The sequence below is a fragment of the Cervus elaphus genome, chromosome 25 (genome assembly GCF_910594005.1).
Source record: "Cervus elaphus chromosome 25, mCerEla1.1, whole genome shotgun sequence".
Taxonomy (NCBI): domain Eukaryota; kingdom Metazoa; phylum Chordata; class Mammalia; order Artiodactyla; family Cervidae; genus Cervus; species Cervus elaphus.
The window spans coordinates 63,171,378-63,197,049 of record NC_057839.1 but is presented as its reverse complement, the minus strand read 5'-3'; the positions used below and the strand labels follow the sequence as shown (position 1 = coordinate 63,197,049).

The 25,672-nt window shown below is 49.8% G+C and overlaps 1 protein-coding gene across 3 annotated transcripts; it reads right to left on the bottom strand.

The window, feature by feature from the left end:
• Positions 1-2,073: 2,073 nt before the first annotated feature.
• CMBL (carboxymethylenebutenolidase homolog) lies at positions 2,074-25,160 on the bottom strand. 3 transcript variants are annotated; one of them, XM_043887509.1, is made up of 6 exons: positions 25,020-25,160; positions 13,861-14,094; positions 10,462-10,569; positions 6,702-6,844; positions 3,667-3,758; positions 2,074-2,820 (listed from the first exon to the last, which is right to left on the bottom strand). In XM_043887509.1, exons 2-6 carry the CDS (start codon positions 14,073-14,075, stop codon positions 2,641-2,643), a joined length of 738 nt encoding a protein of 245 aa, XP_043743444.1. In that variant the 5' UTR covers positions 14,076-14,094; positions 25,020-25,160; the 3' UTR covers positions 2,074-2,640. The 3 variants fall into 3 exon arrangements, with proteins under 3 accessions (XP_043743444.1, XP_043743443.1, XP_043743445.1); XM_043887508.1 differs by lacking the exon at positions 25,020-25,160 and adding an exon at positions 21,353-21,523; XM_043887510.1 differs by lacking the exon at positions 25,020-25,160 and adding an exon at positions 18,144-18,302.
• Between the last annotated feature and the right edge of the window lie 512 nt (positions 25,161-25,672).

The window sequence follows — 25,672 nt, the reverse complement described above, 5'->3', positions numbered from 1 at the left end:
AAGTTTCCCAAAGCCACACGGGAGCTTGACACCCAGGGGCCTGGATACTGGGACCCCTCCCCGCCCACCTCACTCTCATCCTGCTCCACACTCACCGCTGCCCACCCACCAGCAGGCCTCCTTCACTGGCCCGGCCCTGGGGTGCGCCAGGGGCCAATCAGTCCTGACCACGGACCCCCTTCAACTCAGCCTCACTCAGCCTCCTTCACGGCAGGAAGACAGCTGAGGGGAGGAGGGCCTGGGTTCTGGGAGAGCTCCCTTCTAACAGAAATTGACAGGATTTCCCTCCCTCCCCACGAGGCCTGGAGGAGAGGGGCCCAGAGCAGCAGGCAAGTACCACATCCTGACATCAGGAAGGCCCTGAGCCACTCCTGGTCCATTTAAGGGTGTCTGGGGGAGACTTCATCACTCTTTACTGTTCAGTCGCTCAGTCGTGTCCGCCTCTTTGCAACCTCATGGACTGTCGTGTCCGCCTCTTTGCAACCTCATGGACTACAGCACGCCAGGCTTCCCTGTCCATCACCAACTCCCGGAGCTCACTCAAACTCATGTCCATTGAGTCGGTGACGCCACCCAGCCATCTCATCCTCTGCTGTCCCCTCTCCTCCCTCCTTCAATCTTTCCCAGCATCAGGGTCTTTTCCAGTGAGTCAGCTCTTCGCATGAGGTGGCCAAAGTATTGGAGTGTCAGCTTCAGCATCAGTCCTTCCAATGAATATTCAGGACTGATTTCCTTTAGGATGGACTGGTTGGATCTCCTTGCTGTCCAAGGGACTCTCAAGAGTCTTCTCCAACACCTCAGTGCAGAAGCATCAATTCTTCGGCACTCAGCCGTCCTTAGGGTCCAGCTCTCGCAGCCGTACATGCCCACTGGAAACACCGTGGCTCTGACTGTCTGAGCCACTGGTTGTTCGTGGCCCTTTCACTTATTTCCAGCCCAAGAAAACCTGATATTCCAGGCTGGACCGAAACCAAACTCTGCTCCCCACAGCCCCATTTCTCTGTGGTATCCCTGCTCCTGCATGGTCTCTCGGTGACTTCAGAGGATGCTGTGTCCTTCCAGCTCCCTTCCTAATGCTCTAGAGCCCCTTCCCCTCCCCGCCCGCGCTGGGTCAGGCCGGCACCCCTGCTCCCCGGCCCCACTCGCTCTCCAGAGGAGCCCGGCCCTGCAGCCCTCCAGCCCTGGTCCCTCGGATGCTCCTACGGGAAGAGCTTCAATCAGCCGCCACACCCTCCCTGGGCCTCTGCAGGCCCAGGAAGAGAGGTTCCCTGGGGCTGAAGGGATCGTCTCGCTCCCGTCTTCTAGAAGAGAAGGGCCCCGATTTCCCCCACCCCAAAAAACCCAGCCCTGACAAGAAATGGCCCAGTAGCTCGTGCACCTTGGACCGAAAGCCCACCCGTAGCTCAGGACTCAAGCAAGCCCCCTCCCCTAGCTGGCGCAGAGCAGCCCCTGCGGGGCCCAGGCCCCAGGGGGGACACAAGCAGCCTTCAGTGTCTGCAGACCCCAGGCGCCGTGGGAGGGAAGGCTGAGGGCCAGGCCGGGTGGAGAGTCTCCGGGGTGCAGCCGAGACAGACGGCCGCAGGTCTCACGGCATCAGCAGGGTGCGGCCACAGCCCGTGGGAAAAGCCACGGATGCAAAAACTCAGAAGCCGTGGCCACCCGCGGCTAGTGAGGCTTGACGGGGGGGTGGCTCTTGAGGAGCCAGGGCTTGGCTTTGATTTCTTTTTTTTTATTTAATGGGAACCATTTTTTAAAGCCTTTATTAAATGTGTTACCATATTGCTTCTGTTGCATGTTCTGGTTTTGGGGGCCACAAGGCTTGTGGGAATCTCAGCTCCCCAACCAGGGATTGAACCCACACCTGCTGCGTGGAGAGGTGAACTCTTAACCACTGGACCACCAGGGAAGTCCCTTAGCTTTGATTTCATTTTAATGAATTTCAAGGTAAACACGCAAGCTTCACCCTCGACACCGCCAGCCTCCTGGTTGAACACAGGAGAGGTTTTTGATGCAGTTCCAACCCCGAGGACGCGAAAACAGCCGTGTTTGAAAAACCACTGCCTGCAAGACAGCCAGGTGGCAACTCTCATCCATTGTTTATTAGATTTTAGAAAAAGACAGATTCAAAAATCAGGTTTATAAGCTTTATATAATTAGTTCAGTGGAACCCTACTTTAATCTCAATATGTATATGCTCATAACAGATTCATTCCTGTAAAGACAGAGATAAAAATGAAGGTGGGCTTTTGCTCCACCTGAGTTCACATTTCATGCTTTTCATGGTTTCACCAATTTAGTTGTTCTAGAGAATGTGCTCAATTCAAGGCCAGGAAGGCCATACCCGAGCAGTCACGTGTTCCTTGGGGACCTCTAGGGATTTTTTGCTAATCGTTAGGATATTACTCTATCGCCCAAATCCTTCAGGTACTGCCTGTTGTTAAAAATCTTATCTTGGGCACATGTTAAAAATGAAAGTATTTCATACATTAACTTTTCCTTCTGAATTTGTGTTTCAAATGACACAATGAATTTCAGGATTCCTTGATTTATTTTCTGTAAAGTGAAAGAAAAATGATCTAAGCACTTCAAAGAACATTTCCGAATGAGAGCTATTTGGAGGAAGTGTGCCCTCGGCTGTGGCTACACGTACTTGCTCAGCCACTCGAGTAAGTTCCTCCTCGCCTCGTCGATGTACGGCTTGTCTTCAGGCGAGCAGTCCTCTCTCTTGCGATGCACAAAGCCATGCGTCTGCCCGGAAAACGTTTTAATTTGATATTCCACTTTGCAGTGCTCTTTCAGCTTCTGAGTCAGCAAAGAGACCTGGTTGGCAAAAGACGTCATGAACACAGGATGTTAACCCTCCAGCAATATGTTCCAGTCTCCACTCCTTCCCTGAATGCTCATCAAAGAGCTTTTACATCTGCGCTTTAAGCTCCAGAGCTAGAATGAAGTTTTCACTTTTAGTTTTATAACAGACACCATCCTAACCTCTGGCAAAGGAGAGAATTCAGTGCAGTATGTTGATAAAAATGATACATCCATTATTTTGAAGTTATACTAATATATCTACATATTACTCAAAATATACTTAATCTATTTGACCATACAATACTCAGTGAATTCAATCTGTACTTCAATAGATTCAAATGTAAGTTGTTTGAAATGTATATTCAACATTAATATAATGCATTGGTTATAATATAATGTATTGTATTTGGATGGCATCACCAATTCAACAGACATAAACTTGGGCAGATTCCAGGAGATGGTGAGGGACAAGGGGACCTGGCGTGCTGCAGTCCAAGGGATCCCAAAGAGCCAGACACGATTTGGCAACTGAACAACAACAAGGGTTGTGAATAACCACAGTAATTTCTAAACAACTGCTTTGAACCACAGTTCCCTTCTGCTTTTTCCTTATCAACATACTGGATTTAACAAAGCCATGTCTTTAAGGACAGAGAACTTATGGTAACTGGTGAGTTACACACAGGGGCAGGGAGGCAGGGCCTGCTTACCAGCAGCACTCTAGGGGTTACAATCCCCCTCAAATAAAACCCACTTTTAACATTTCAACATTGAAAAATATCTGGAGCAACACATGAGTCCTTTGGGATGTCTTCCCCGAAATGTCAAGTCGTCCTCTTAAACAAGATGCCAGCTTACCTGCTCGAGAGGAATCACAGAATCGTTTTCAGCAAAGATGAACAGCGTGGGATTCTTCAGACTGTACACGTCTTCAGCGTCTTTGATGATGCCTGGAGAATGGGAGCAGACACGAGGGTGTGAATCCCGTACACGAGCCACAGAAAATGACACGAGTTTGATTTTTCAAAGGAAGACATGTGCTTTGGGGGTTTTCTCTCTCTTCTTTTTAGCAGCTCCACAGAAGTGGCCTGGCCTATACAACTGGGCTCAAAGAGAAGGCTGCTGAGTCAGCTCTCCCTTCTCTCCACCTCGCTAACCAGGAATCAGGCCATTAAATGAGGACTGTAGACCTTGCGGGCTGCCTGGCCTGTAAAGATACAGAGCAGTCTGAAAAATACTCCCTCCTGGCGTGTGCCTTCATTTACCAAGAACTGACAACTTTCTAACCTAGACCATCTGACCAGGGCTGTTCTGGAAGTTTCTCGCAGTCTACTCAAGCCCCGAGGTTCTGACTTCAGTGTTTGACGGGATATTTGTGCTCAAATGAGACCAAGCGTATGAAATCCCCGGGAATAGCACCGGGTCCTAGAAGGTCACTTATAATAATTAGCTTTAAGTGCCTTCAGAAATTTAGAGATCATTTAGTCAAAATCCTCATGGATTCAGACAACTGTGGGTGTGCTCAGTCCTATAGGAAAATCTGTAAAAGTTTTGCAATCCATTGTCATTTTGAAATAAAAGGAGTTCTAAGTGAAAGTCGCTCAGTCATGTCCAACTCTTTGCAACCCCATGGACTGTACAGTCCATGGAATTCTCCAGGCCAGAATATAGGAGTGGGTAGCCTATCCCTTCTTCGGGGGATCTTCCCGACCCAGGAATTGAGCCGGGGTCTCCTGCATTGCAGGCAGATTCTTTACCAACTGAGCCGTCAGGGAAGCCCAAGACGAGTTCTAAGGAAAGATTATTCTGGCACCTGTTAAAGGCGACATGGATGATTTTACTCAATGAGAATTTGCAGAGGGGAGGGAGACCAGAATCAACCACACTGTAAGGACAAGAGGGATTTACAGACAATGAAGCAAAGTGAGGATTGATGGGAGGGAAAGTCACAAAGGGACCAAGAGGAATGGGGATTCTGGCCAGATAGCATTTGACAAAGCCTTTGCTGGAGACAGGGCTTCTCTGGGCACAGACAGTAAAGAAATCTGCCTGCAATGCTGGAGACCCGGGTTCGATTCCTGGGTCGGGAAGATCCCCTGGAGAAAGGAATGGCAGCCCACTGCAGTAGTCTGGACTGGAGAATCCAATGGACAGAAGTACAGTCCATGAGAGTCCTTGGGGGTCACAAAGAGTCAGACAGGACTGAGCTACTCACACTTTCTCCTTGCTGGAGGCAGGCCAGGGTGACAAGACATCGAGGGTGGGACATGAGGAGTTTGATCACGTATCAAGGGTGGAGGATTCTTGCTAAACTGGCCCAGTGGGCCAAGGACAGAGCACAAGGTCGGGACCTAAAGTAGCCTGACTCAAGGGTGGTCATAGAGAATCCTGGTCGGGGGGTTGGAGATAAAATTTCCCCATTTTCTGTAGCAAAGCTTCATAACCCAGAGAGCCTCCCTTTAGCTGCAATTCTTCTCTAGAAGGTAAGGAGCCATGGGAAAGAGGGCCATGCTTTCTGCGCCAGGTTGGGTGGCTGGACCACCCTGGTTGGTTTGAGACCCCAGGGCTCTGAGAGCAGCCCTGCTCCGCAGTCGGCACTTCCCAGTAGCGGCCACCAGGGGGCGCCGGCGAGCAGTCCACGCCGGAGCGCCAGGGTGGCCAGCCCCATTGCGCACAGCAGCAACTAGCTACTTACTAACACCTTTGTGTTAAGTTAACAGGTAAAGGGCTTTTTAAATGCTAAAAGTAAGTGAAAATACCACAGCGAGGAACCACTAAGCTAAATAAGAATCTCTAGCATAACTGTGAAATATACGACTATGAAGACAAGCCAAAGTCAAACATTTCACATCCTAACTTAGTAATGTTTCTGTACACAGATATTGAAGCTGAAACTCCAACACTTTGGACACCTGATGCGAAGAGCTGACTCACTGGAAAAGACCCTGATGCTGGGAAAGATTGAGGGCAGGAGCAGAAGGGGATGATAGAGGATGAGATGGTTGGACGGCATCACCAACTCATGGACATGGGTTTGGGTGGACTCTGGGAGTTGGTGATGGACAGGGAGGCCTGGCGTGCTGTGGTTCATGGGGTCGCAAAGAGTCAGACACGACTGAGCGACTGAACTGACTGACTGACACAGATAACACGTTCTTGTGTCACTGCTGTGATACCTTTGGCCTATTTGGATGAAATGTTTATGTTGCTATTTACATTTTAGAGTGGGTTTTCCCTTTCTTCATGTATGTGTTCAGTCGCTCAGTCGTGTCCAACTCTGCGATCCCATGGACCACCAGGCTCCTCTGTCCACGGGGATTCTCCAGGCAAGAATACTGGAGCAGGCTGCCATTTCCTCCTCCAGGGACTCTTCCCAAGCCAGCGATCAAACTGCATCTCTTGCGTCTCCTGCACTGGCAGGCGGATTCTTTACCACTAGCGCCACCTGGGAAACCCGTGTGTGTGTGTGTGTGTGTGTGTGTGTGTGTGTGTGTGTGTGCGCAGGAGGGCATGCATGTGTGAGTAGTTGAGATTTCATAGCTCAGAAAAAAAATCTTTTCAAAGCTGTGGCTAACGATATTGTTTAATATTAACCATTATCATGGAAAGAAACATTATCCACTTCATCCTAGGTGAAAAAACTTGAGACCTTGGGTTAGGGGGTTTTCCAAAAACAAAGGCACACTGTCGGGACCTTGTTTCCTCTGGTCAGATAGAACATACATCCGCCTCTAGCTTCAGATTTTTAAAACCGTTTCCTGAAGATCAGCACATCTCTATACAACAGGGTTTTGCGTTACACCCGGGACCCTCAGCTGGGGAAGAGGCTTGCGGCCACTGTCACTCAAGCCCTCCTCCGGCTTTCACTGCGTGAAAACACACGGCAGATTTACCGTAGACGGACACCCCCGCCCTGAGCTCTGGGTATTTCATCATCACGTGATGAACGGCAATTCCACCCCAGCAGAATCCCACGACGCCAATTCTCTTGGCGTGACACTGTTGCTTCAGATACTTCAAGACTGCATCGAACTCTCTAGGAAACAGAAAGGAAAGTTATTCAAGGGGAATAACCTGGTTGTTCAGTGGTTACGACTCAGCACCTCCACTGCCAGGGCCGGGGTTCAGTCCCCGGTCAGGGAACTAAGATCCAGCAAGTTGCACGGCACGGCCCCCACCCCTCCCCGCCAAAAAAAATAAAGTTATGGTGTGGCCTTGAGAGCGAGCAGGGCAGCAAGTGCCAGTGGTTACAGGGCTTTGTCAGCAGCTGTTCCAGGAGGCTCTGAGATTCCTACCTTCAGAGCCCTGTCCTCCTGCCCAGCAGATGAGTAACCAGCGCCCTATCCCCCGGGAAGTATCCCTGCCAAGTCCAGCCTCCTCCAACCACCCAGCAGGGCGGCACAAACAGGACGAGTTTGAGCAACAGCCTCCCACAGCCTCGGAATCAAAGCCAACGACCGCAGCTCAGCTCGAGGGCCTGCTCCAAGTCCTGCCCCAGAAAGCACCTCCAGCTCCTCTCCCTCCTCCTCAGCAGGGCCCAGCCGCAACCAGGAGGCAGCCCTCCTGCTTGGTCTGACCTGGCACCTTTGCGCTCCCTGCCCAACATGTGAACTCTGCACCGCCTCTTTCCTCTGGTGCCCGGAGCCCAGCGGTGCTGGGCAAGCCACAAGGACAGTGCAAGCCCGAGGGGACCGGACAGCGGCCCTCCTCTCGCAAGCGGCTCATTTGCAAATGGGTCGCTTGGAACGCCTACAGCTTTTTTTCAACTGGACGCAAGATGCCAAAATGGAGGTAGGGCTGCCAGGCCTGCCCAGAAAGTTCTGCTTGTTCTGATAAGAAAAAAATGCTGTCTGTTTGCAATTAAGGGTAAAAGAGAGAGAGCAGGAGAGAGAAAACAATTCTCTTGCACTTTTTTTTTCTCCTTTAATCGCAGGATATCTTGGAACATATTTAAACATTTGTTATCATACCATTCTGGGCGCAAGTAGTTTTCACAATGTTAGAAGAGCAGTAACTGAGTAATTCTGCAAAATGAAATGGAATAAGCCATTGTTTTTGTCATTTTGGTTTTTCTCAAATGCTCTAATCTTAAGAATAAATGTCTTAGAGTGGACAAGAAGGTAGAGGGCATTTCTGTAAAAATTCTTTAACTGACTCGAGTGAACCTATCTTTGCTTTTGTTGCTGCGAGTGTTCCCCACTTTCCTGGGAACACCAGGATTTAGCTTTAGACGAACCTCTCTTCCCCACGCTTGGTCCATATACCTTGGGGGCCTTGGTTCCAGGAGTGCAATATGTGGCTCAGGCCTGGCCTGTCAAAGCATAAGCGATCTCTGGCCACAGTGATTGGTTCAAGGATGGACTTGTGAGCCAGTCATAACCATCAGGACAAAATGGGAATTTTGCTGGGTTGCTAGGAAAAGAGTCAACAGGAGGCTGGAGCTGCTGCAGCCATCTTGCCATCCAGAGGCAAACACTGCCCGAGAACGGAGCCAGCATCAGACAAGGGTGTGGAGGTCAAATCCTGGGGATATACCTTCTGAGCTACAGATCAACCTCTGCTCAGAGCCAGAAAACACCTCTTCTAGGTTCTGTCAGCCAATTAATCTCATGACTGCTTAACCAGTAAGCATTCAAGATGGCTTTTCTTTCAAACAAAAGACTTGCCCAGGCACAAGGACTTGCGTCTATTTTCCAAATGAGTGCTTGCATTTTATGTCTCATTTTGATTGAAAAGGTGCGGTTCTCCTTACCCCTTGTGCAGGGCCCCCCTCTGGGCTGCTCTGATGCCTGCCAGAAAGGACCACCCAGATCTGAGCTCACACACAGGAGGCAGCCCCACGGGCTCTTCCTCAAAATGTCCTAACTAGTCTCTCCAGCCCAGCCCTACACGCAAAGCTGAATTTCACAGTCACATCCCAGGCTCTCGGGTTTTCTTGTGTTTCAACTTCTAATGTACTCTTAACTTTCTGCTTATTTTGTTTTTCTTTGGCTTGCAGCTTGAATCCCTGGGAGGGAGGCCTGGAAATGGATAAATGTGTGGGAGCTTGGGTCCCCAGTGATCTCGGGGTCCACCCTGGGGAAGGGAGAAAGCAGGATGGGGACAGAAAGTGGGGTGTGGCACGGTCTCTACAAAAACCTCAACTGGTCCTCAGGGAGCTTGGAGCTGGGGTGACCTCTGAAGGTTCCCCAGCTTGGGGTGAAGGAGCCGGGCCTCCGTACCCCTGCAGTGAGATTCCCCGGGATGGGACGCAAGACAAGGTGCTTCACACCCTAGAGGCAATTCCAAAGGGAGCCGCTGGCCCTGGTCTCCCCTGCAGTGAGACCCTGAGGTTGTTGCTACTTGCTGATATGCTCAGGCAAGCGGGGAGCTCCCAGGGCAACCTGCAGCATCTCCCGGGCCTGACGGACTGTGCAGGGGCCCGAGGGAGACCCTGGCCTGAGCCACAGAGAGCGGCTGCTCCGCACAGGCGCCCAGAGAGGGGGTGTCCAGAACCCAGGGGAGCGTGGGGAGTGAGGCGGGGCCGAGGAGCTGGAGCAGACAGCGGATAGGCCAGGGAGGTGACTCTGAGCAAAGGCTGATCCACGGCTCATAAGGTATCCCCGGGATGCCCATCTCCATACCTTTGTCTGATGCTGGCTCCATTCTCGGGCCCCTGGGGGCTGGGGGCAGAGGTCAGCATGGGGTCCCCTGGGTCAGGGGACAGAGGGGCCGCAGTCCGGAGTCAGCTCTAGAGGAGCGGAGAGTCCAAAGACCAGGCAGCCACAGGCAGGGAGCCTTGTTATTGCACTTGCCCCAGCCTGGGCTTGGGGGCAACTTATCAAACATGAGGCTCACATGCGTGGCAGGATAAAGTCCCATGATGGGAGATGAGGCCTAGTGGTTGGCAGAGTCATTTGCCTGGGACTCAGGTCTCTAACTCAGGAGGAACTTGGCCCTGGAGAACATCCTGCCTCTTCCCCCCGCTCCATCCTTCACCCTCCGGACAGAGAAGGGATCCGAGTGGCAGCTGAGCACTCTGGTCCTTGCTTCTGAACTGGCTGGAGCCAATTCAATGAAAGGCTGCAATCTAGGGGATTTCCCCCCCCCCCACACACACACTCTTCTTCCCACTGTTCCCTGGACCCTGGCAAGAGAGCAGCCCTGGTCTGGCGGGTCTGGTCTAAAGACCCGCCGTTTCCCCAGGGAGGTGGGGAGGATCTCTGGGGGAGGACAGCACTCAAGGCTTTGTTTCCAATCCGCTGAGCAGAAACGGGCCTGAGGTTTTCTCCAGTCTCTCTTCTCTGCCCATTGTTTCAAGCGGTTCTGCAGCCCGAGGAGGAGGAAGGAGTGTTGATCTATGGCCCCCGAGAGCCCAAGGGAGAGGGAACCCCAGGGACTTCAAGAAAACTCCCTCAGCATCGGAGCCATGAAGAATTTCCCAGAAGGCAAAGCAAGTGAGCTTGCTGGCGGCATGGTGCCTGTGGGGTTCTACCCCTCCACTGCATAGACCTTGTCTTCCTGCCTCAGGACGGACTCTATGAGCAGTGGCCCCTAAGGTCCTACGTGATGGAGAAGTCAGACCCTCCCCTCCCTCTAGCCTCTTGCTTCCTCTTGCTTCCTCTTCCTCCACCAAGACTGCCACGCTGGCTGGTGACATACTCGTAAACTCACTTATCAATCTTTCTGGCGTTCCTTGTCTTCAACCACTCTGGGAAGGTGGACCAGTCCCCCGAGGGGTGCCAAGGCTCCTGCCCGACAAAGAAGTCTGGAACGATGGTTCTGTAAAATAGGAGACCCACCCGTCTTAGTGCTGGAGCTGTTGGGACTTGTTCTCTGTTTACCTTCCTTACGAAACCTGCCGTGCTGGCAGTTCTGGACCACGGGAAAAGAAAAAGCAGTGGCCACCGGGCCAACTTCGACCACAGCAAACGGGCCAGCTGGCCCCAGGCCAGAGCATCTCGGATTTCACAACCCCAGGTGCATGGCCTCCAGCAGCCTGTTCAGAGCCCAACCCCTCTGAAACGCCTGCCTCAGCACAGTGCCTGCGAGGTGCGACACCTGGGACAAAGGTTCTGGGTGGCAGGAGCCTGCCCTCCTACCCCTGGGGAGCCGCACCTCTCAGCAGGCCTTTTGAGTTAGCCTCAGGCCAGCGGGCACGCCTCCGAGCGGTCCAGTCACCATGACCAAGCAGTTTCTCAGCCTCCGCCCAAGAGCCCAACGGGGCAGAATCTCCCGCCTGGAGGGTCTGGTCTCGGGCAGGCTCTAAAAGGGCTGAGGAGCAGACAAGAAGGCTTGTGGAGTCCATGTCAGCCTTCCATGGTCATGTCAAGCATGTCAACCTTCCACAAGCATCAGCCCAGGGACTGGGCAATGTGGCGCCAGCCAGAGACCCAGTTCCTAAACTAAAGGTCACGGCCACGGACAGAGGAACACAGATCCTCCTCCTGCGGGGGTGGGGGTGGGGTGGGAGGAACACTGAAATCAGGTCAGAAGAATCTAAGTTCAGGCCCCAGTACTGCCCCCTTCTGCCCTGAAACCTTTTGTTGTCGCGAAGTCATGTCCAACTATTTGCCTTTTGGAGACACCATGGACTGCAGCCCACCAGGCTCCTCTGTCCATGGGCTTCCCAGGCAAGAATACTGGAGTAGGTAGCCATTTCCTCCTCCTCCAGGGGATCTTCCCAACCCAGGGATCAAACCCTCATCTCCTACATTGGCAGGTGGACTCTTTACCACTGAGCCACCAGGGAAGCCCCCCTGGAACCTTAACAAGTCACTTAATCACCTTCAGCCTCTTTTTCTTGATCTGATAAAGATGGCGCCAAGCACCCACCACCCAACCTCAGAAGACTATTCTGAAGGGAAAATAGACAAGTATGAAGGGGCTTTGTAGGTCACAGGCATGTTTACTCAATTTTTATGTTCTGTCTCCAGCTAACAGACCCACCTGAACCAGTCCATCCTAAAGGAAATCAGTCCTGAATACTCACTGGAAGGACTGATGCTGAAGCTGAAACTCCAATGCTTTGGCCACCTGATGCGAAGAACTGACTCATTGTAAAAGACCTGTATGCTGGGGAAGACTGAAGGCAGGAGGAGAAGGGGACGACAGAGGATGAGATGGTTGGGTGGCATCACCAACTCAATGGACATGAGTTTGAGTAAGCTTCGGGAGTTGGTGATGGACAGAGAGGCCTCGCGTGCTGCAGCCCATGGGGTCGCAAAGAGTCAGACACGGCAGAGAGACTGAACTGAACTGAGACAGTAGAAGCCTCCATCCTATCCAGTCTCCTGGTCATAGCAGGGCGCCCGAGACCTCTGACCTTTGCTGGTCAGTTTTCTGACCAGCAAAATGAGAACCACAACAGCCCCGCCTCAGCAGTTGTTGGGAGGATACAGGGCAATCGCCCAGGACCCACCCTAGCCCAGGGTGTGGCCGACCCAGAAGGCAATCAGGATGGCTGATGTTTTTACTCCTGGTGTGGCCCCTGGAGAGTTAAGCTGCCTCATCTTCAAAAGGCTTCCCTGGTGGCTCAGCTGGTGAAGAATCTGCCTGCAATGCGGGAGACCTGGGAAGATCCCCTGGAGAAGGGAAAGGCTACCCACTCCAATATTCTTGCCTGGACGGAGAAGCCTGGCAGATTACAGTTCATGGGATCGCAAAGAGTCAGACACGACTGAGCGACTAAGCCCACATCTTCAAAAAGACACCTGAGGGCACAAAAAGGGGAAAAGTCAAATGAAGACCCTCCTTCCAGTCAATACGAAATCCACATCGCATGTCAGTGGGCGTGCGCCCTTAAACAGGTTTCTCCTGGTGGGAAAATGAGGCAGGCACTCCCTTTGGTTTGCAGCTCTCTTTTTGGGAAAACAAAGGGAATCAGAGTGCGCCACACTCAGAGCTTGCTGGGCTTACGTGAAGCTGGACAGAAAGAAGGATCCCTCCCCTCTCTCCTCCAAGCTTTATTGAAAAGAAAGTGAAAGTTGCTCAGTCGTGTCCAGCTCTTTGCAACCCCATGAACTATAAAGTCCATGGAATTCTCCAGGTCAGAATCCTGGAGTGGGTAGCCTTTCCCTTCTCCAGGGGATCCTCCCAACCCAGGGATTAAACCCAGGTCTCCCACATTGCAGGTGGATTCTTTACCAGCTGAGCCATCAGGGAAGCCCAAGAATACTGGCGTGGGTAGCCTATCCTTTCTCCAGCGGATCTTCCCAACCCAGGAACCAAACCAGGGTCTCCTGCACTGCAGGTGGATTCTTTGCCAACTGAGCCATCAGGTAAGCTTTACTGACGCTACTGCCAACACCAGGACGGTGAGGAGCAAACAGATGACAGCATTCACCAAAGGTGGTCGTGGCCACACAACGTGGCCAAGAGATGGCCTTCGGGAGCTGAGGGACGTCTCACTCTGACATGATAGTTTGTGTTTAGACCAGGATAACCATGGGCGCCCTGCATGTGAGAGTTGACCCAGGAAGAGATGCTTCAGGAGCTAAGTAATAGGTCCATTTTAGAGTTGCTGACTTCTGTCCCAGGTGTCCTGCACTAGTGTCTGTCTGGGACCCCACACGGGGAAATAACTCTCTCAGCATCCAGCAGGTCTACAAGGCCAGCCAACCAAGGAGGATCTGAAGCCCAGAGACGGTTGGGAGCAGTTGGCTTCCATTGGATATTGGCTATCATATGATATTCTCCATTTTAAGGGCTTCCCTGGTGGCTCAGATGGTAAAGCATCTGCCTGCAAAGCAGGAGACCCGGGTTCGATCCCTGGATCGGAAAGATCCCCTTGAAGAAGGAAATGGCAACCCACTCCAGTACTCTTGCCTGGAAAATTCCATGGACGGAGGAGCCTGGTAGGCTATAGTCCATGGGGTCGCAAGGAGTCGGACACGACTGAGTGACTTCACTTCCTTTTTTCTTTTCAGTGAGATAAGAAAATAGATAATGTACATCGGAACACAGTCAGGGTTTTTTGGTTTTGTCTCCTTTGAAGGGAACAAAATACAGAAATTTACGCAAATTTAAGCCCCCCCTCTCCCCCAAAAAAAACCCACAGAATTTCATACGTACGTGTACCCATTTCCTGCAATCATGTCAGCCATGTATCTGGTGTTGGGCAACTGCCAGCCAAATATATCCTGAATGACAACCACAGCTTTGCCAGCGTCCACGGGGCATTTGGTGAGATAAGCCTTGACGTGCTCCACTTGAACTTCGTGCCCCAGCCCTCCATACTCTATTCTATGGCCAATGTCACACGGACAAGGATGGGCTTCATTAGCCATTGGAGATACTCAGGTCGGGCTACAGAGAGAGAACAGGCGTTACACTCTGAGTGGTGCAAAGCCAAAGCTCACAAACAATGAGTAAACTAAAATCAAGAGTACAGAGAAAATTAATTTTAACTATGTTGTTGTTTAGTTGCTCAGTTGTGTCCAACTCTTTGCCACCCCATGGACTACAGCCTGCCAGGCTCCTCTGTTCATGGCATTCTCCAGGCAAGAATACTGGAGTGGGTTGCCACTTCCTTCTCCAGGGAACCTTCCTGACCCAGGGATCGAACCCACATCTCCTGCACTGGCAGACAGATTCTTTATCACTGAGCCACCAGGGAAATGTATTCAGGCAAGAAGTCAATGATCACTTCTAGTTCTGGGTAATAAGATTAAGGCTGATCAGAATCCACTCCCATTACAAACACTGGAAGCACAAGAGTATGTGCATGCATGCTCAGTCATGTACGACTCTGCAGCCCGACCCCATGAACTGCAGCACACCAGGCTCCTCTGTCCATGGGATTTCCCAGGCAAGAATACTGGGGTAGGCACCCAGCCCCTACTCCAAAGGATCTTCCTGATCCAGAGACTGAACCTGCATCTCCAGCATTGGCAGACAGATTGCTTACCGCTGAGCCACCAGGGAAGCCCCTATGACATTCCAGGGAAGGTAAAATAATAGAGAAAGAAATTAAATCACTACTGCCAGAGGCTGGGAGTGGAAGAAGACTGACCTCAAAGGGACAGGGAATTTATTGGGGTGATGAACATGTTCTGTATCTTGGTTTTGGTGCTGGCGACCTAGTTTGATATGTCAGCATCAATCAAACTGTACGCTTAAAAGGAGTGAATATATCATACTTCAATAAACTTTCCTTTTAGAAAAAATGGCAGATTAACAGGAGAGAGAGCATACATGTTATTGCTATTTTTAATGAGTATACAGGGGCTTTGCAGAGAAGAAGTGAAAGCCCAAAAAGGAGACACACGGCTTATATACCATTTTAACAAAGGATGATAAATTGTGGAGATGTGACCAGGAAAGACATGGGGAATTGATAAAAAGATAAGGATCTCTGAGCCCAGTTTGTTTATGCAGACTCCTCTTGGTGACAGCTCTTCTTTCATCTCTGTTGATAAGAGTTGCTCCTCTCATTGGGGGGAGGGGAGTTATGGCCTAATTTTAGGCAGAAAAACAGAAAGTGGTAGTGAAAAGTCTTTTTTCATCTGCTGTTTCTCAATTGCCTTTAGCTTGAAATAATCAGTATGCCTAAGTGCCATATTTGAGGATGGCATTCTCTGATCCTCTTCAAGTGCACGTAATTGACAAGAGGAAAGAACAGAAATAAGCTAAGAATCCAATTGAGGAAGTGAGAGAGGAGAATTCCCTGGCAGTCCAGTGGTTAGGACTCTGAGCTGCAGGGGGCCTGGATTCAATCCCTGGTCAGGGAACTAAGATCCCATGTGCAGCAAAGCTCAGCTTGAAAAAAAAAAAAAAAGCAAGGGGGAAAAACAGAATGAACCCCAAAGAAGAAAATAATGAGATGAAAATAAACAATGAAGAAAACAGAAAATGATTAAAACCTGAGTTTTTTTTGAAGAGTTATAAAATAGGTATATCTCCAGGAAACCAGTAAAAAGGACAGAATGATAAAGACACATAACAACTACAACATAATAGCACAAGGAATGGAAAAAAGTACATATTTTTCCTTTTGAAACTCATAGATGGTAAGTATGAACAACTTTATGCTATTATATTTGGAAACAGAAAAAAAAAACTGACAAATATACAGAATAAAAGAGAGGGAAACATTCCTAACTTCAGAAATCAATGGAAAAGAAAAAATAAAGGATGAGGCAGCAGGAGGTTAAAAGAGATTAAAGAGAAATAAAACCAAATGCACTGTGTGAATCTTGACTACATCCTGGTTCCAAATTGAGAACAGCTATAGGGTTTCCCTGGTAACTCAGCGGTAAAGAATCCACCTGCCCACGCAGGAAACACGGGTTCAATCCCCGATCCAGGAAGATCCCACACGGCTCAGTGCAACTAAGCCCATGCGTCACAACAGAGCCTGCGCTCTAGAGGCCGGGAGCCACAACTACTGAGCCCACGCACCTCGACTCCTGAAGCCCGCGTCCCCTAGGCCCGCGCTCCACGGCAAGAGAAGCCTGCACACTGTTACAAAGAGTAGCCGCCACTCTCTACAGCTAGAGAAAAGCCCGAGCGGCAACGAAGACCCAGCAAAAATAAACAAAATAAAGAAATAAAATTTAAATAATTAAAAATAAATGAAATAAATAAAATTGTTTGTAAAAGAAGAGCTATAAGAGACATTTGGGGAACAATCAACGAAATGAATATGGATGATAGTTGATATTACGAATTAATATTAAATTTCTACGGTGTGATAGTTATGCAGGAGAACATTCTTAGTTTTAGAAGATGTATGTTCAAGTAGGGGATGAAGTGTCAATATCTGCAGTTTATCCTCAAATAGTCATCAAACAGACATGCACAGACACACATAGACACATAAAGCAGTTATGGAAAACTGCAAACACTTGTTGAATCTAGGTGATCAGTATACAAGTTTGATTTCGGTTTGTGTGTGTGTGTGTGTGTGTGTGTGTGTGTGCGTGTGTGTGTGTGCGTGTGCGCGTGTGTGGCTGTGCTGGGTCTTCACTGCTGCATGGGCTTTTCTCTGCTTGCAGTGTGCAGACTTCTCATTGCATTGGCTTCTCCTGTGGACCACAGGCTCTAGAACACGTTGGCTCAGTAGTTGTGGCTTCTGGGCTCTAGAACATAGACCCAACAGTTGTGGCACATGGCCTTAGTTGCTCCGTGGTATCTGTGGGATGTTTCCAGATCAGATATTGAACCTGTGTCTCCTGCATCGACCAGCAGATTCTTTACCCCTGAGCCACCAGGGAGGTCCCCTTTCTTTCAGTTTTCGAAGGACAAGGAACAGTGTAACTGGAACAGAAAGATCAGGGAGGGTGGTGGGGGATATTCCTCTTCCCAGGATCCTCCGATAGCTCCCATCTCATATGCAAGAAAAGCCAAATTATTGCTGCAAGAGGGATAATGGAGAAAAGAATGAGAAAAGTCAGGGGCTGAGTAGATTTTCCAGGTGCAGCCAACTGGTTTTGTTGACAGATGGCATGGGTAGGGTACTTGACCAAAAAGAGTCAGGGGTGACTAGGTCTTTTGCTTGAGCAACTGGGAAAGGACAGAAGTTTTACTGAAAACTTCTTGAGCAGGTTTGAGACCAGGACTTCCGCCTGGGGCCTGAGAGTTTGAAATGGCTATGAGACACCCTGAGCAGAAAGTTGGATAACAACCCACGAGCTCCGGGCAGGGGGCCAAGCTGAAGGCATGCCTTTGAGAGCGATCAGCATACACAGTCAGACCTCATGATCTGCAGATTCTATATTCATGAACTTGCCTGCTTGCTACATTTACTCGGAAGGCCAAAATCAATACTTGCAGGGCTTTTGCGTCATCTGCAGGTCTGTGTAGGGCTGCAATAAATCTGAGCCACTGAGATGCGCGTTCCCGGCCAAGTTTGAACAAGGCTGCACTCACTTCCTGCTTCAGCTCTCCTGCCGTAAACAAGCGTCCTTCTCGTGGTCTATTTAGGGCCACGTCTTTTGTAATTCTGTGCTTTTTTGCTGGTGGTTTCATGGGAAGTGCTGAAGTGCTGTCTACTGTTCTAAGTGCAAGAAGGTGCTGCTGTAACCAAGTCTAAAAAACACTTATGAGAAACTGAGGGGACTTCCTTGGTGGTCCGGTGGCTAAGACTCCGAAGTCCCAATGCGGGAGACCTGGGTTCAATCCCCTGATCAGGAAACTGGATCCCGCATGCTGCAACTGAGACCCAGCACAGACAAATAAGTAAACAAATATTTGAAAAAAAAAACTGGGGAAAATCGACTGACTGGGTATTTGATGATATTGAGAATCATTTTAATGCGTGGGGGGGAGGAAGGGAAAGAGGAATCGCATTACATCAGCAATTGTTTCAGTTTTAATGAGTCCTATCTTTTATAGCAACATGCTAACACACATACCAGTAAAATGACCAGAAGTCTGGGGCTTTCCCAGTAGGCCGTGAAGGTGGCAGAGAGTGTCCAAGTTCTGACAGTGCTGGAAGTGAGGGGTTCAGGAGTGTCTATTGTACTAGTCTCTGGACATTTATACACCCTTTAGATGTTCCACAGCAAAAAGCTTTCAAACTCTCATTAAAATTTTAAACACTGTAAGATAAAAGGTTTCATTAAAAAAAAAAGTGAGGAAAACAAGATACAGACTAAACGAAGTTACTCTTTTCAAAGCAGAGGCTGTAGTATCCAGATAAAATACATAAGGAATTGTTAGAAATTAACAAGAAAAAGACAACTTCCAATAGAAAATGTTCCAAAGATATGAATAGGCAGTTCACAACAGGATATACCTGAATGGTCCATAAACATATGAAAATATACTCAACCTCAATGGTATTTAAGGAAATTATACTAAGAACAACACAACATACCATTTACCTCCTGCAGATCAGCATTAAGTCTTTTAGCACCAAGAGTTGATGCCCTTGTAGGGAGGAGGAAGGGAGTAAAAACTGCTACACACTCTGGGAAGCAGGTCAGCAAAGGCAACAATGAACGCACCCTGCAACCCAGAAATTCCCCACTGGGTGTATTCCCTGGAGAAATTCATGCATATGTGTGTATGTGCTCACACGCACACACCCACAGAGGATGTGGAAAACTGTTCTTGCCATCAAGATGTGGCAATAATTTCAAGCAACCTATGCAAGCAATCTAAGGACCATCAGGAGAAGAATGGGATACACTGTCATTTACTCACTGTCATGAGTTAAATCATGCCCCCTTCCAAAGATACTGTTCAAGTCTGAACCCACAGAACCTGTGAAAGTGCCCTTATTTGGAAATAAGGTCTTTGCAGAGGTAACCAGGTTAAGAAGAGGAACTAAAGAACCTCTTGATGAAGGTGAAAGAGGAGAGTGGAAAAGCTGACTTAAAACTCAACATTCAAAAAAATCCAGATCATGGCATCTGGTCCCATCACGTCATGGCAAATAGATGGGGGAAAATGGAAACAGTGACAGACTTTATTTTCTTGGGCTCCAAAAATCACTGCAGATGGTGACTGCAACCATGAAATTAAAAGATGCTTGCTCCTTGGAACAAAAGCTATAACCAACCTAGATGGTGTATTAAAAAGCAGAGACACTACTTTGCCAACAAAGGTCAATATAGTCAAAGCTATGGTTTTTCCAGTAATCATGTATGGAGGTGAGAGCTGGACCATAAAGAAGGCTGAGCACCAGAGAAGTGATGCTTTCAAATTGTGGTGCTGGAGAAGACTCCTGAGAGTCCCCTGGACAGCAAGGAAGTCAATCCTAAAGGAAATCAACCCTGACTATTCATTGGGAGGACTGATGCTGAAGCTACAGCTCCAACACTTTAGGCACCTGATGGGAAGAGTCAACTCATTGGAAAGGATCCTGATGCTGGGAAAGACGGGAGGAGAAGGGGACGACAGAGAATGAGATGGTTGGATGACATCACCAACTCAATGGACATGAGTTTGAGCCAACTCAAGGAGTTGGCTATCTCAAAGGAGATAGTGAAGGACAGAGAACCTGGCGTGCTGCAGTCCACGGGGTCATAAAATGTCAGGGACCGAACAACAATATCCTGGAGGAGGGTGGGTGTTACTATAATTAATGATGGGTGTCCTTAGAAGAGAAATAAATTTGGGTACAGATATAGGCATACAGGAGAGACAGTCATGGGACAACACAGGCAGAAGTTAGAGTGAGGCATCTACAAGCCAAGGAACACCAAAGAACGCAGCCACCACCAGAAGCCAGGAGAGAGACAAGGGAAAACTCTCCTTCACGGGTTTCAGGAAGAGCATGGCCCTGCCAACATCTTCATTTCAGATTTCTGGCCTCTGGACAATGAGAGAGTAAGTTTCTGTCGTCTTAAATCACCCAGTTTGTGGTGATTTGTTATAGCAGCTGCAGGAAGCTAATCCATTCTAATAAAGGACACTGTAAGTTCAGTGAACAAACTCCATACATATGTACCAAAATGTTCAATCTCGAAATCTAACGCTTTATAAAAAGACAATGGTTTTTTGATGCTAAATAAATACTAAGACCTCCAAATAATAATACTCTATGAACAAATACACTGTAGGAAAAGTGTAACACATGGGAATAAAACACACCACACATCACACAGTGGTTATTGTCAGGGGGTAAGGGATGGATGACTGTTGGTTTTAACTGTAGTTGGCACATCTTATTTCCTCAAAAAGCTTTGATTTGGGGCTTCCCTGGTGGCTCAGTGGTAAACAATCTGCCTGAAAATGCAGGAGACACAGGTTCAATCCCTGATCCAGGTAGATTCCACATGCAGCGGAGCAGCTAAACCCATGCACACAAACCCAGCTAAGCCTGTGCTGTGGCCCCCAGGAGCTGCAACTCCTGAGCCCACCGACTGCAACGACTGAAACCCGAGCACCCTAGAGCCTGTGTTCCACAACAAGAAGCCATCACAGCGAGAAGCCCTCCCGGTGCAGCTAGAGAGGAGCCCGCACTCGCGGCGCCGATGGAAAATCCTGTGCGGCGACGAAGACCCAGCACAGCCAAAATCAAATAAACAAGCAAAATTGCCTTCTTTTTTAAGTTCTGGTTTCAAGTACATAGGACAAAATATTCATATCTTAAATCTGGGTCATGTAACTATAGGTGGCTGTTACATTATATCCTGTACTTTCTACCAGATTCTAAATGTTCATAACTAGAAATAAATACATTTTAAGGAAAGAGAAATTAAGAGTTAGTCATTTGACGACCTCCCTGGTGGCTCGGTAGGAAAGAATCTAGCTGCCAATGCAGGAGACTCAGGTTTGATCCCTGGGTCGAGAAGATCCCCCGGAGAAGATCCCCCGGCAGCCCACGCCAGTATTCTTGCCTGGGAAATGTCACGGAGAGTTGCAAAAAGTCAGACTGAAAACAACAACAACAACAAGATTGCATGCTAAGCAGAGCTCTGGAAACCAGAAAAAATACGAACAGTTAGTCGTTGGATCGTAGAAAAATCTGACTGTCTCTTTCACAGCTTTGCTTCCATAAATTACATTATAGAACGAAGATTAGTAAGAGAAGTCAGAGCAATCAAGAGCAGTGAATTTCATGTCCCAGTGCACACAATTTCTTGAGAAGCAATTCCTCTGGCAGATTTTTTACCTGGGCTTTCCAATGAGGATGCAAGGCAGCAGAGAAGAAGCAACCTCGAATCAGAATCTTTATACTTGACTTTCAACCCGCTATCCACTTTCCAAAGGGAATGTTTACAGCCAGAAGAGCCACTCTCTGGGCTGATCCCGAAAGGTCCTTCTCCCACAGAAAGGGCTGGTGGCCAGGGAAGGCTTGGCCAGGCCACACACGAAGGCTGGACTCCAGCCAGAGCCTTCCCGGGGCAGAGCAGCCCGCCCAGGCTGTGTGCCCCAGCCCAAGGCCACGGCGGGCAGGGCAGACAGTCTCCCTGCCGACAAGAGCCTTGGGAAACGTGCCCTTGACACTCGACTGACTGTACTAGACATAAATTTTCTGCACAGACACTTTAGGATTTGGGCCTTTCCCTCACCCTACCCCCAAGTACACACTTGTTACAGCATAATTTTCAGGAAACAAATGAAAATTATTATGACTCCCCAAGAGTTATCAAAATGACTTCACGTTAAGGCTTGTGTATTACTCGTGTAATAAGAGGAAATAGAGCAGATGCTGTAACTGGGCCTAAGGGGAAAAGGAAAGGGCACAGATGTCTACCCAGGAGAGGGATCTTGAGATCAACTGTACGTGGAGACCAAATCGATTTTTCCCCAGGAGGGGAGGAAACCAGTTAGTTTATCACCAGACAGGTCAGAACTTACAAACCTATCAGCTACCCCCAGTGTTCACAGAACTGCAGAACAGCTCAAATACAGGGAACAGGCTGGAACCACACAGCCCAGAAGGGTGTGCTACCGCCGGCAGGCGTTCTTCCACTGAAACAGAGTTCCTCCCATGACATGACAAGGTCATGGTGAGTGATAAGGTTTCCTCCTGTAAGGGGATCGGACTGTGGGCTCACACCTATGGTGGGGGCCTCACAAAACCTACCGAGAAGAGCTTTTCCGGATCAAGGCAGGTGGGCTTGGCCACACGCGCCAGCCACGCCGAGATCAGGTCTGTGGTCTTCACCGCGGACGTCTCCAGAAGCTGGAGTCCTCTGTATGACACCAGGGGTGGCCAGGACAGACCCCAGCAGGGGAGACCCTGAGGGGCACATTTTTTTTGGCAAGGCCACCCAAAATGCAGCACTGAAACCCACGATCTACCCACCACATCCATGCATGATCCCACACAACTGTGAATGACTGCAAGAGCCACCCTCTACAGACCGGCTTTCTCATCCCTTGATAAAGATGCTCTCCTTGATCCGACTCCAGTACGGACCCTCTGACCTCTCTTCTCAGCCAGGCTCTGACTTTGGGCTTCGTTCAGTGTTAATAAGACTCCCTGATTCATGTCATTGTATGGCAAAAACCACTACAATATTGTAAAGTAGTTAGCCTCCAACTAATAAAAATAAATGGAAAAAAAAATAAGACTGCGGGCTAAGTCGGTTCAGCCCCTACTCTCCGTATCTGACTCGGTTCCTCCTCCTCCACCGCCCCCCAGGGGATGTCTGCTCACCCTGGCTCGTCTTCTGCAAGAATCCTGCTAGGTCAGCTTAAACCAGAATCCCCTGGTTTTAGTCCACTGACCCCTACTCTACTCCCTGGTTAGAAATTCCCACTTTTCATGACATTCGGAGTTAAAGCCCCTTGCCTCTCTCCTACTGCAAAATCCCGCTGGAGGGGTCCCTACAGCTATCACGATGGTCCTGAATAAACCCACCTTACCGTTTTTTAACAAGCAGCACGAATGAATAATTTTTTCTTTAACGCCCTCCAGTCCTCCTTCACACACCAAATGTCCCCACCAAGTCTAGACCCACGGGGATCCCTGAGGTGTGTTCCATCTGCAAAGTCCAAGGGGCTGCTGTCCTCCTCCCCTAAGATGCACCTTCCGGAGGCATTCTTTTACTCCATACAAATGTGTGCTTCTTGACTTCTTCTTTTGAAGCAATGATCACACCTGCCTAGTTCCCTCTTGAATGAATAAACCACAGTCTTTAGCACATGCTCATGTTTGTACCAGAGTCATGATTTTGCCTTTCATGGAAAAGTATCCTTTAACTGTGTAATTGAACACTCTCCTTTTCTCACTGGAGGGCAGAAGGCGAGAGAAATGGATGGTAAAGCTAGTGTGGGTTCCTGCTTTCATATTCCCAAGGATTTAAATAACTCAGGAGTCACACTTCCCAAAGCAATGAAGACTCTCTAACAGAGACAGAGAAGCAGGTCTCGAGGAGTGAAGCAGACGGGCATCGAGGGAAATGTAACTAGCAAAGAAGTCAAGGGATAAAGTGCCAGCAGCCTCAGAGATTTAGACATGGAAACCCCTGCAAAGGCATCAAAAGCAACACAGGAATGTTATAGGACCATGAAGGTGGCTGCTGGGAAAGGCTGGGGTGCTTCTTTTAAGGGTAAACGTTGGCACTTGCAGGGTAATCGATCTTCAGTCTCTATCCTTAGAGATGGTTCTGTGAACATCAACTCCTCCAGTTATTGTCGGTTTTCAGTAATCATGGCTTTCCCCGGTGGCTCAAACAGTAAAGAATCAGCCTGCAATGCAGGAGACCCGAGTTCGATCCCTGGGTCTGGAAGATCCCCTGGAGAAGGGAATGGCAACCCACTCCAGTATTCTTGCCTGGAGAATTCCTTGGACAGAGGAGACCGGTGGGCTACACGGATATGACTGAGCGACTAACTCACACACACAATCAGGGCTGCATCTTCCCTAGGGTTACACAGTCTTGAGAACATTAACTAGAAAACAAGATGGGATGAGGCTAGATTGGCCTGTGAACTTGGCAACCAGACACCTGCCTTTGGCCTTTTCTTGGACTGTGGCGAAGCCCAGATGGCATTCCCCCCCGATACCCACAAGACTCACTTCTGACCACCTTACTTTAAATGGGCTTTGAAAACAACAGGTGGCATTCCCATCAGCAAGTGGCCCTAAATTACAGGGCCCAGTGTCAGCATGGCCTGGGCTTCGCCTCCTGACACATGTGGCCCGGCGGGAACTGTACAGTCTCTGCTGGCAGGACCCAGCCGGCACGCAGGATGCCGCACTCCCAGACCAGCCCCCATCTCTTTTAACATCGCGCTACGTCGCTTCAGTCGTGTCCGACTCTCTGCGGCCCCATGGACTGTAGCCCGCCAGGCCCCTCTCTGTCCATGGGATTTCCGAGGCAAGAATACTGGAGTGGGTTGTCATTCCCTTCTCCATCACACCTTAATAAATGCTTCAAAGTGTGGAGAACGGACTGGACACCGGTATGCTCATTTCTCTTCCGCGTACTTTTACATGAGTAGGAAGAACTTTACAACCAAAATGTTCAACTGTAGGCACACAGTCACGAAGAGTACTTAATAGCATGTAGGAAAGGATTGTGACATGGTGTTTCATGGGGGGAAAAAAAGACTACAAATTTATGCAAAGTATGAGTTCAACTTTCTCTTCAAAATGTATGGTGAAAGTGTAGTACAGGGTAACACTCCAAAGCAGGATGGCGGGGTGGCGGTCCTGCAAGGGACAATGTCCTGCTTTGCTGAAAGCAGGTGCTGAGAGTGGACTTGGGTTCATTTCTGTGCACACAGCCAAAGACCTCCTTTGCCTCCTGCGCGCGCGCGCACGCACCCAAGTCCGAGCAGCGCCGACCTGCAGCGCAGTCCTCGGGTCAGCAAAGTACACTTACCTCCTCCGGCCGCCTGAAGACCGCTGTCCACCCCGCGAGGAGGAGGAGGAGACCGGACAGGCAGCGCCGCAGCCCTGCGGGACCCAGGGGAGCCGGTCGGGGACCAGCCGAGCGGGGAGGCGCCTTCGGCCGAGACGGAAGCGGACGCGGTGACGAAGCGCGGCGGGATCCCGGCGGGCCAGTGGCAGTCCAGGATTCCAGCCTGCGGGAAGGCCGGGGTCGGAGGGCGGGGCGGGGCGGGGAGGCCTGGAGGGAGGGGGAGGGAGGGGAGGGAGGGGGAGGGAGGGGAGGGAGGGGGAGGGGGGAGGGGGGACAGGCAAGGGAGGAGGGATGGGGGAAGGAGGGAGGACGACCAGGAGGATGAAGACCGCGAGCCCCTGAAATTTACATGTGTTCCTGGTTCCGGAGGCCTGTGACTCCTTTGTTGTTGTTCAGTGGCTAAGTCGTATCTGACTCTTTGCGACCCCATGGACTGTGCAGCTCGCCGGGTCTCCCTGCCCCTCACTATCCCTCTGCTGCTGCTGCTGCTGCTAAGTCGCTTCAGTCGTGTCTGACTCTGTGTGACCCCATAGACGGCAGCCCACCAGGCTCCTCTGTCCCTGGGATTCTCCAGGCAGGATACTGGAGTGGGTTGCCATTTCCTTCTCCAAGGC